We start from the raw sequence: 12121 nt of genomic DNA, 5'->3' as shown, positions 1-12121 counted from the left end.
TGCTAGAAGTATGAATGTCTGTTATTATTGAAATTTGAAGAAGCGTTTTGGTATGAAAAGCATGCATTGCGTGAAATCATGCACTTTCATCTTCCTGTGCTTTTCCGCGGTTACTCAAGAGTAGGTGTCAACGTATTAACATTCTCTAAGCGTTCGCTTAATGGTTCATCTTCCCTCCCGATGCAGAGTGGGTGTTGTGAGTTAAGCCAGGGCTGGGGTGGGTGGCTGCTAGCAGTTTACAGAGAATTTCCATGGATTGAAGCCACTAAATGGAAGCCTTTCTTCAGATTTTTCTCAATGCACTGCCCTTAACAGTGTATTGCCCATCATCCCTTCAAAACAGAAATTCCTGAATTATATTAGCAGATCTTTCTCCAACTGCCCAGATCACAACCCACCTGTTCCCCACAAAAAGCAAATGGTTTGACCAGCGAATGAATCTTGAAATCTTAAAGCCTAAATAATGCAAAAAGAAAACCACCACAAAAAACATGGTGAACTATCACAAGGTTATGCCAATTTAGATTTACCCGTAAGTGAACCTCCGTGGCTATAAATCTATATACATCATTAGCTGCCAGATAGTCATGATGAGATAAATGCCCTATATACATGATAGGTGGTGAACTGAAACAAGAATAAATCCTGCTATAAAATCTACTATGCCTGCATATACATTTTCTTACAAAATCACTCAAAACGGAAATCAGTGGGCTGCCAAACAGACCTCATTGCTGTGCAAATAAAAAACTGGAATTGTCTACGCATCCCCGTGGAACAGAAAGCTGCTGCTGATTTTGATGATGAAGCAACAATGTAGACACGTGCACGAAGGATCCATCCTCCCACAGGAGATCAAAGCCCCTTTTTGGCTCTGTTCACAGTTTCTTCTGCAGGATCACCGGCTAATGGCTGTGATCCACTACCTTGTCTAAGCAACAACTCCTTCATTTCTTTGTAACTCCGGAGCTCTTCAAAAGCATCTGCAGTTGTCTTCGACGTGAGTAGTCCTGAGGATGTCAGCCTTGCAACGGATGAAGCATTCTGAACACTTCCTGCCTCTGAGTTTGAGGATTTAACAGGTTGTTGTACACCTTTGCTAGTTTCAGGTTTAGAGACTTGCGATGATCTGATTGAATCAGAGAAGTCATGGCGGAGAGGACCAGCTGTCTTCAGAATCTGCACAAGTTCACCAACAGCTGCATCATGGGATTTTTTGGCAGGCAATAGTCCTCCAGATTCAAATGGTTCATTGAGATTTCCTTTTCCATCAAAAGACTCAGATCTGAAAGAAGATAAATATACCAGCTAGTTAGGAGTTAGGACATGTTCTTAGACTTAAAACATCATCAACTTGCACAAGCTTGAACCATAGAAAAGTCAAACATTCAGTAACGAAGTCATGACATGTAATCTAAAGTGATAAAGAATGCAAAATCGCTGTGCCTTATTTTCTTATTTCGAGAACCCTAGAAAATGTGAGGATGTGTAATGGGGGGCAAGATAGAGAAGAAAGAAGGATAAAGAGGACAGGGGAAAGAAGGGGAACCGGAGAAGAATTAGACTTGAAGAAGGGAAGAAGGAGAAGAACACTCAAAAGAAGAAGAAGAAGAAGAAGAACAAGAGGGAGAGAGAGGGAGGGAGGGGGCTGTAAACGCCCAATGCTAAAGCTTCAATTTTTTTTTCTTGCTTTTTCCCTCCAAAAGTCTCTTCTTTATTGCAATATAAGGGTTTCATTGTAGCTTGACTAAAGCTTTACAAGAAATAAAAACTAATACCCTAGTATCTAGTGAAAATAGGATTCTATAATATATAAACTAATTAAAATTAGAAAACTACTAGGCTTTATATTTTTCACATGCTAGAATGACTAAAATAGAAACTACCGAAGAAAAACTAAACTAAGGTTCTAAATCTCCCAAGAATAAAATCTTCATAAAATCTGATCTTGGGCCCCTCAAAATCTATTGTAAATATTCCAAATACACTATTCACATGAACAGTGTTTTGGCCACCATTTTTCTTGTTTTGAGGTGGTCTTTAATGCTGGTTCAAATTGGTTCCTGGCTGGTTATCCTGCATCAATATGATTCCTGAAATCAACTGAGTGACATAGCATGATGTAAAACAAAAGTTAAATAGTCGTTGAGCATCACAAACTATAAAGATAGTGATGCAGAAATAGCAAAAAGGGAACCCTATGCTCTTTAAAAGGAAACTGTTTAGGGTGAAAGAAAATGGAAGCACATTAAAAGGCTCATAAGAATTTTTCAGATCTAAGGTGTTTCCTAACGGAAGCAGAAAAAACTTCACCTGTAAAGGATCTGCTGGAGGAGCCAACTCATTAGAGATCAATCCCATGTTTAATCAACAATGCGTACCAGTTACCTGGGCTCAATTACACAAAGCCCATTCCACCACAAAAAACCAATTGGAGCTTTGTCTTCTAAAAAGCACTATCACAATTTTAGCATCCACAAGCATAAACTAAAACCATAAGAAGTCTGGCTCTCACATCATCCCAAAAATTCCAACTAATCTATGCATGGCTGTATTTTTTTTTTATTTTTTTGCAATTAAATACATCTATTCTAAGTTATTAGGAAGGATATGATTATTTAATTGTCCTAGGAATGGGAAACAACGAGTTAATACAATGTGTGATTGTATTGGCTCATAAAACTGGATCAAGAAAACTGAGAACTTTAGCATCGTGTTGTTTCTTAGTTCATACATAAGCTAAAGCTTTCAAGGCTATGTAGTTGCCATAAGCCGTTCTATACTAAAAATAGGCTCAGTTCCAATGGAACATGGTTGCTAAAATCAATAATATACTGGCAAATGGAGTTTGTTTCACTCACTTGTTTAATACCCTCGCGTCTTTGTGACTAGGCTTGAACCAAAGCTGCAACCTTTTTTGGTACGAAAGTACATAAGTTTTCAGCAGAAAAGCCAACTACCGTCAGATCCGCCCATTAAACATTGCTTAATTTTTTAACCTGGCTGTTTGGGATGGATATACAGCTAGGAGTTCAAACTGTCAGACACCAATGCTGAAACTAAAATTTTCAATATAAACATGGGATCTCTAAAATATATGTGCCATTTCAGTATAACTGTAATTGTCCCAACGTACATGTTAAGCATAGCCATCCATCTGCCAACTAGGTGGCAACAAATGATATATAAATAGAAAACGGTGTACCAAAGGCACGGGGCTCCCACTACTGCAGGGTCAGGTGGGGGGGGGGGGGACATATGTACCAGTTTGGCTAGTTAAAAAAGGATTTAGTAAAAATAATACCTGTTGATAGTTTACACTGGTTGAGTATCCAATCCACGAGATTCAGAGAACAATGAATACGAATTCATACCTAAGACACTGTAATTTTGCCAAACTAGAGGGTCCATGTTTTGGTCTTCTATTCTTCTGAGTAAAGCATATTAAGTAACACATCTTAAAATAAATAGCATCATGCAATGGACTTATTACTTCACATATTTGTCCTAAATCCAGGTGAGACTTAGATTTAGCTGGGGATAGGATAAGCTATGTTGTATAAAGTTATAAATCTAATGCTTCTTTTCACCTGAAATCCTACAATAACCAGATTATAACGTCAAAGGGGTAACTGGAAAATTAAAGAATTTATTCAGTACTATTGCACTAAATTACATTCGGTAGTAATCTGAGGAACAAAAGAGACAAACAGGTTTATGTTCATTCTCTGAATTTTCCTGCGAGCAGGATGGAAGAAGGTTGGATGACTGATCCACATTCCACCCAACTAAGTCTGGGCATATGGGTCACCAAAATATGCCAAATAAAAACATAATGTGGCTATTCCACAGGCTGCTGGTCGTATGACTAACCAAAATATGCCAAATAAAAATATAATGTGGCTATTCCACAGGCTGCTGGTCGTATGACTAACCAAAATATGCCAAATAAAAATATAATGTGGCTAGCTGGATATGTTGTGCAAAGTTTAAATGGTCCAAATGTCAAATTTCATGGTCATACATGGCAAGTCCTTTAGTGTATGTCTACACACACCATGCACCCTTTTCATAAACCTAGATATTTCAATGCATCGTTCAGCCACTTGATGAACTCATTTTGGGCCAAAACTCATGGTGTAAGCAGGGAGCATAGGGTCTATATCCATCCACAAATATCAGCCACACGACAGAATTAGGTAAGACACCAAGCCAAACTTTGCCTGATCTTCCCAAGGAACTTTTTGGCCAGGGGATGGATTCAGGGTTGGAAGTGCCCACGGTCATAGAAGGGAGAGAAGTTTGGCCATGATAACAAACAAAAAGCACATGGCTTAGTTTTTAAATAAAAGATTAGAATTCAACTTTATCAGTAACTTCTTAAAGGACGTTGAGCCAACCAAATGGACAGGACACTAACGATCAGAAGAAAGCACAACAAAAGGTCCAGTCGGGGCAATAAAACCTTCCATTGGCAACATTATTTTCCCCACATCAATTTGAGGGCATAAGCAAGCCTTTTTAAACACCTAGACTCCCAGATACATGGGAACTCATAATCAATTAGATGGCAGCATCACTATATTCACAAACATTTCAGAAACTTCTACCAATATATTTGCATAAATAAAAAAGTTAGTGCTATCAATGTATCTGGAGGCCCAAGGAAGCATGATTTGGAAGAATAATAGAAAATGGAAGTACTGAAATATGATCCATGAATCAAAATTGCAGCACAAGTAAACCAAAACGTGAGCACCAATGAAGCATGTTCTAGTAATGTACCTGGTATGTGGACCTGCTAATTCATCGTCATCCACTGCGAACGGACAAAAATCAGGATCATCAAAATCATCCTCGAAGGACAATCTACTGGAGCTCCTGGAAAATGAAATCCGAGGAGAACTATTCGATGATATCTTTGCTCCAGACAGATACCCAGCCTCTTCTTTTCCAAAAGAGGAAATCTACATGATAAAGAAGACATGCTTCAGCAAAGGTGTGAAGCCAACTCCTTTTACTCATAGCTAAGAAAGCAAGCCAAGAGTTTTTCCGGTTTCCTTTTTTGAGCTCAACATCATCAATAGAGTAAGAACAAAAAAAGAATATAACACCTTATGAACTGCACTGCTGCCTTGAACCTCTCCAAACCTCGCTGGAGCTCTAGCATTGTCAACCTGAGAAGAACCGGCCCTGTTGTTTTTAGGGGAAGGAGATGGAGGGAGGATGTGACTGTTGGGTACTCCAGGGCTCCTACCAAGCTTAGCTGCTGGTATACCGACAGGAGCACTTTCAGAGCGCAGGAGAACCTTGGAAAAATGACTGCCAGGATAGGTCGGTGGGGAAGGGGAAGGAGATGGAGACATGGTAGGTGATGGATAATACTCGTCAAAACTAGCATTCTTATGAGAAGTAGGAGTTTCAGGTGGATGGCGAGGTACGCTTAAAGGTGGGAGCCGACTGGAACTCGCATTAGCATGAGACTCTGCGTAAGTGGGTGAAGGTGAAGGGGACCCTGAGGGTGCAGAAGCTTTAAAAATGTCATAACTCCAACTATGTCGCCGTGCAAATGCATCAGAACCACGCGGTGTCAATCCAATTAGAGGAGAAGGGAACCTTTTAAGAGGGTCAATTGTTGGGCTCCCTACATAGTCTGGAATGAACTGCGGGGACAATGGCGTTAAAGGATCCAAGCCTACAGTTGAAAGAGATGGATTATACGAAACAGAAAGGGAAAGCCTGCCACAAGGAATGTCCACGGGCACAAACACGAACTTCTGCATTTCTGCTTCCTCTCCATGCGTGAAGGGTCCAACAAAGGAAGACACCCTATGTGCAAGTCTAAATGAGCGGATTTGGCCGGAGGAAGTAAGCTCTCTGAATAGCTTATAAGCAGGAAAGAGCCTAAGGGTTAGATACAAAGACCTTAACAGTATCAGTGATTTCTTATACAACGAGTGGGAAACGTTACTGCCTGCTCTCTTGCTCCCTGTATTTGAGGAATCCCTACTTCTTCGACTCTCATACTGCACAATCCATCTCTCTATGATCTTTTCACTCTTCGGTTCCGGCAGGTAGTCAGAATTCCAACAATTCGGAAGGCGGTCTTTCGAAGAGAGGTCGTTCGCAATATGCCGCTTAGGAGAATTGTTCCGAGCAACCCAATCCGACTGTCGTCTCTGGATCAAAATCACGTCGACCACCATGGGTTCGGGGTTGCTCTGCCGCCAGAGATCCAAGTTCTCCAATGTCTCTGGGCAATCGCCAAGAGCTAAGTTGAACCACTTATCCCTCGCCCTGAAACTTGATGAAGAAGACAAAGACGACGATGGAGATGACAAGATCTGTTCTCCGCTGTAATTCCGCGAAGACACAGACGGAGACCTCGATTCGACTATAATGTGCAAACTCTTGGCGAAGAACTCAGTAATTATCTGCTCTATTTTCGCAGGTTCAGAGTGCAAACTACTTTGAGAAGAAGCCATAGTTTTCATCAAAGCAACACTTTCAGTTCAGCACTGCAAACCCAGAAGGATTCAAGCTTTCAAACGACCGGGGGCAATAAAATAAAAAACCTTAGAGACTAACAAACTACCGAAAGACAATTTGAATAAAAGCAAGAGAATTCGAGTTGAAGAGGGAAACAATTTTCACAGGAAAAAAATTAAATTCACAACTACTAACACACACAACAAACAATAAATATCTCAGTATTTAATAAAATAAAGAAGAAGTAAATACACAGAAGGAATAGATGAAAATCAGATGGTGCACTCACTTGTTCTTGCTTTTGTTTAGCAATCGCCAACGGAAGAGACAAGATTTTGATTCTTTTGGCTTGCTGATTTTTACTTATTTCCCCCTTTTTCTTGGGTTTAAATCGAAGAAAATCAGGAAACATATTGACGGGGTTTAGAAATTAGCTCCCTGAGGGCGTAAAGCAGATTCAAATCGAAGATGAAATCGGACGGAACACGACTATTGCGTAACGTTCGCACGGCAAACACAGAGAAAGACTAAATGGGAGCGATTTTGCAGAGGAGACGTAAACAGAGTTCTGGTGTGACACTGTCACGGAAAGCGGATAAAAAGGAAAAGAGACGAGACCACCTTCACCTTCTTCTTCTTCTTCTTCTTCTTCTTCCAAGCCTCCACGGGTTTGTTGCGTAGGGGCAGGGCCATCATAATCCAATCCGAACCGGTTCGATCGGATCCTCCCCCAACCCCAAAGCATATTTATAATTACAAATTAAGAAGAAAGAGTACAAAAAGGCAATACTGACCGTCTAATAATGAAATATCCCATTAGACCAACAAATCTGAACCGAACAGAGCCTCATTTTCATGGTTTCGAACCCATTTAAACCAGACCGAACCGACCAATTTAGCACAACTGGGGCCAATCAATTGGGTTCATCTGACCGAGCCCGTGCTTAGGAAAAGGATCACGATCAAATCAACTACACGTAGCTGATGTAGCTGACATGGCTGATACCTCCTCTTCATCTCAGCGGATTTCTTTAATTAGAGAAGAGAACCATTCATTATTCTCTTCCTCCCATCTTGGACTTTCAAGAGCCCGCTGGGAATCAAAGTCATCCCCCAATCTTAGCCGTACAATGAGTTTTTTGAAATTGGAAAGGACATGTTTGGTTATTCAAGAAAGATTTTAAATTTTTGGATTTATGAATACGAGATTTATATCCGTTTGATTGTGAAAATCTCTAGATTCACTAGGTATATTAATATCCCATTCCCAGCTTAATAAAACCCCTTTGAAAAAAAAAAAAGAAAAAAAACAGTTAATTTTATAAATGAAGGATGCAACTCCCTTCGCTGACTCACGAAGGGTTTTCATGTTTTCTTTTCTGTGTGGACACTGAACAGAAAAACGCTTAGGAAGAAGGTTCACTTTTCCCTAAAATCAAAAGTTTCCTTTTAATTATAGGCTTTCATGTCGATCAGTTTTGTCAATAAAGATTCGAGGAGATGCTAGGGATGGGAAGAGACTGAGTCTTTTATAGGGACTTTAAGATATCGATTGGAGGAGATACCCTTGGATGGCAAGGGACATGAGTCTTTTGGGATAAAAAGATAATCAATAAGAGAATCGACTACACTTCAGAGCCTCTTGACCATTCGTGATTAATTGTGAAACTTATTTAGTATTTAGCAAAAGGAAAATTTCTCTACCAACAACTTATTGGCAGCAATAAAGTTGATTGATTAAGTCTGAAGAACGGAAATTTGCTTGGGTGCTAGCAGCATTGAAGTCGCCTGAATGTTATTCAGAGTTCGCTTTTTCAGGCATAAGTTGCTTCTCCAAGTGTACTTCTCATAGCTTAGACTGAACTGCTTCTCAAATAATTGAAGACATGTTTAGTTTGTTTAGTAAGTTCAATTCCATTAATTTTTTGTCATTTGAAAGATGTTCACCTTCTTTGCTACCTTCTAGCAAAGAGGGCTTTTGAATTTAAAATTTTCAGAGTCATCTTGTGGGTTGATCCCTTTCACATACTCTGGTTCCATACAAGAGGTTTATCTACATATATGTATTTGGTATGTATATTAGATAAGCTTGTTGTTAGATGTATTTTAGTACCCTTTAGAGGATCAAGATCGATAGTTCAATTTTTTTACCCCCAACATTATCAAGATAAACATTGGCGTGTAGTGTACTATCGCTCTCAAGTTGGTACTGCAAAAATTCATTTCCCTTTAAAAAAAAAGTTTGAAGACACCTAATAAAAGAAAAAATTACTAAATATTCTAATAAAAATCTATATTTTTAATCGCTATTCAGTTCTAGTTCCAAAAGTTTATTCTATGACTGTTGTTGAAGTCTTTTTTGTCTCACAAAAAACAAGTTATTCCACTTTCGTTATCACATAAAGGAAATTAAGGTGTATTATACGTGTGACTATATTCATTTTCTGAATTCTTTTTACACCATGTAAAAACTACACCGGACTCAATTTATGTGATAAATATTCTTTGATGACTTTTTCCTCAAGTTAGTGAAAATAATATAATGGATGACTAACTAACATTATTATATTTTTTGTTAATTATACATATTATAATAATAGATTAACATATCCAAAAAAAAATTAAAAATTATACAAATACCACAAAAGATGTCAGCATAAGATCCTATTGATAGCTTCTACGTTAAAAAATTGACAAATAATTTCTTGTTGAACAATTGAAAACAAATAACCATATAGGCAACTTGGGGGGTGTTTGAAGATAACATAGGATGGGGCAGCCCCTTGGGAATGTGTTCATTTCTAATTATGTTTCAAGGCTAGCCAATTGCTTGGCAAGAAATTGAAACAACTTTTATGTAATTTGTTGAATCTTTGGCTTAACAAAAGATTGAGCCTTTGTAAATGTAAGATTGTCCGATTGGTAAGAACAACACCTCTTAGTGAATAAGTCGTGAATTCGGCCCTTGCTGAAAGCATATGTAATATTTCAATTCCTTATGCATATAAAAAAACACCCTTGTATCCAAAAAATAAAAGATAATTGAATTTTTCAACCTACCAAAAGTGATATTAACATTCTTCTTAAATTTATATATTTATTACGCTCGTACGATGATGAAAGCAATAGACATGATAAAAATAACGAATAGCAAATCGATGATGATCGCGTATCTTGTATTTTGATATTCGGTTAATAAACTACAATGAAGATGGTGGGGGTTGGATAGAAAGTAAAGTTGGAAGAGAAACTCAAAGTAACAGGTGCTTTTTTTATCCTCCATAGGGTATACTAACCCCAACCCTCACACCCACTAAAAAAAATATCCTTGTCTTTTTGTTCTATAATCATCGAAAAATTTAGAACAAAATGACGGGGTATGGATAGTAATGTTAAAGAGATATAAATTCCATAAGATAGCAACGTTGGAAGAGAGAATCATTCGAATGGGTGGGCTACACTCTACAACCCATTTCTCAATGGCTGAAATATGTCGGGCCTCACCCACCCACCCTCTCAGCCCGATCCAAACCTGATCCAGCTAACCAGTGGGTCGAGAATCAGCCCAGTCTAAGCCAGAAAAGGGACGATAGGCCTGATTATCCCTGTGTCTACAACCCAGGTTGCAGCCCACTTCGTAACGGGATTCCCTACCGAACCTACCCAGCCCAGCCGAGCCCAGCCCAAGAAAATAGGGGTTTGCTGATCCTGGCGGGCATTCCTTTCGTTTTTGTCAACATGCTTAATAGTAATAAAGACTACTGGGCCGGTATCTTCTATCGACCCACACCCTCCTTTGAAAATGTTTTGCGACGCTTCTTGGATCCATGACAGCCATGAACGAGGGCTGGGGTTCTTTTGCTGGACGACAAAGAGGAGATCCAAAAATTGATCATCCCTTAATGTATGCCTGCAAAACAACATTAGAAGTGGGTCAACCCCACAGTCGAGAAGCCATCTCTGAAGATTAAGTCAATAATAGATCACCACAGAGCTCTAACTAATTGCAGAGCTTTGTTTTGTGCAACCCTTTAGTTTATATAGGGTTTACCTCTTATTATCAATCGTTAGATTTATTCATAATTCTCATTTGTTGTCGTTCGATTGTAGGGTTTTTCCCTTTGTCGGGTTCCTCGTGCTTACGATACCTCTTAACTTGATTCTTGAACCGGTCTCAACTGGGAGAATTGAACCGACCGTGGTTTGGTCTAATTAATTGTTTTCTCACATATCACTATATCAATTTTTACCCAATATGAATCAGTCATAGAGGGAGCAATACTAGCCACTGGAGAGGGCTTGAGATATGCAATGGCCACGAGTGTGGCGGTCTATGGGTGCACTCTAATTGCCTGGAAGCGATCCAACTTATTAATGGGCAAATGGGCCCTCGATCAACTCAACTGTGCATCTCATTCTTGAGGATATTGGTATTTTGGGGGACCATTTCTGGAATCTAGATCACCGCCTCGTCGGGGGAGCACCACTGCTCCCCTATGCTTTTCTACAACATAATAGGAGTAGAGTCTACGTCAGAGTACAAATAAAATATTTCAAATGTGAGACCCCTAGTGAGCCTCAACTACTATTATCTGGTGGATAGGTGTCAAGAAAACAGTATTTACTTCCCCCCACCTTCCCCGACGGGAAGGTGATTCGAGCTCCCATTTCTCAGAGTGTGTTTCCCTCATATTTCTATATTTGTTACCGTAGGAGCAGATAGCTTATCTAGAAGGGGCTAGGCTAGCTAGGAAAGGCCCATCCATGATGTGCACGACAAGATGGCTCTATTCCACTCCATGGTTAAATCTTTGTATCTCTTCAATGAGCTTCTTGCAATCTAAATAAATTGATTTTATATGAGGAGAAAAAAAGAAAAAGACGAGACAACAAAGTCTCAATAAATTGGTATTATTGGTTTAGCATATTGTGATTAGCCACCAGATGTTTAAGAATGATATCCCAAACTCAACGCGTTCGGTGCTTGTACTTATGTACACATGAGTTGGATTGGGCAAAAACACCTTCTTCTTTTTTTCTTTGGGTGAACTGAATTCATTAAGAAAAACCAAAAAAGCGCCTAGATTCAGAGAGCATAACTCAAGAATCTAAGGGGAGGAAAGAGGCTATATTGTCTTGATTGTAACAGACAAAGCCTTCTGAGCTAAGGAATGGGCAAACAAATTCCCTAGATATATAACTAATTTTACAGTTCACAAACTCTACCAAAAGAACGTAAATATCATAAAAAACAATTTCAACCTCCAAAATAGGATTAGAGTCTTCGCCTTCCACCACCTAGACTAATCCCATTGAGTCAATTTATACTCATATATTCCCATAGCCATTTTCTCTAGCCCATAGCAGTGCTTCTCTAACAACCATCGCCTCTCCACACAATACCTCTCCAAAATTCGTCAGAATTGAGGAAGCAAACAACACTGACCCATCAACATCACGTGCTACGAAGCCTAGACCTTTTTCGTCCCCATTAGTAGCACAATCACAAGTCAATAGAATTTCATCAGTACTTTGTCTCAACTAACCAATTTTTGCTTGCACATTTTGAGATTCCTTGTGTTCGTCCTCTAGATAACATTTTGTTTCCCATAATTCTGCAAACTGGACACCG

At 39.2% G+C, this 12121-nt stretch overlaps 1 protein-coding gene across 1 annotated transcript; it reads right to left on the bottom strand.

Moving 5' to 3' along the window:
- Positions 1–20: 20 nt before the first annotated feature.
- Positions 21–6867, bottom strand: LOC149027433 (Autophagy-related protein 13). Its single transcript, XM_089162558.1, has 4 exons — positions 6779–6867; positions 5115–6518; positions 4786–4967; positions 21–1285 (listed from the first exon to the last, which is right to left on the bottom strand). The coding sequence occupies exons 2-4, from the start codon at positions 6492–6494 to the stop codon at positions 856–858; spliced, it is 1992 nt and encodes a 663-aa protein (XP_089018684.1). The 5' UTR covers positions 6495–6518; positions 6779–6867; the 3' UTR covers positions 21–855.
- Between the last annotated feature and the right edge of the window lie 5254 nt (positions 6868–12121).

The sequence above is a fragment of the Hakea prostrata genome, chromosome 1, assembly GCF_041222555.1.
Source record: "Hakea prostrata isolate BN-2017 chromosome 1, UWA_Hpros_2, whole genome shotgun sequence".
In the NCBI taxonomy this organism is placed as follows: Eukaryota; Viridiplantae; Streptophyta; class Magnoliopsida; order Proteales; family Proteaceae; genus Hakea; species Hakea prostrata.
This window is presented reverse-complemented; position numbering and strand designations above follow the sequence as displayed.

Excerpts from the sequence above, each read along its gene's own strand:
- LOC149027433 (XM_089162558.1), bottom strand. The coding sequence starts at position 6,494 with ATGAAAACTATGGCTTCTTCTCAAAGTAGTTTGCACTCTGAACCTGCG. Across the intron at positions 4,968-5,114 it reads GCAGCAGTGCAGTTCATAAG|ATTTCCTCTTTTGGAAAAGA; the intron begins GTGTTATATTCT and ends TTTATCATGTAG. Across the intron at positions 1,286-4,785 it reads TTAGCAGGTCCACATACCAG|ATCTGAGTCTTTTGATGGAA; the intron begins GTACATTACTAG and ends ATCTTCTTTCAG.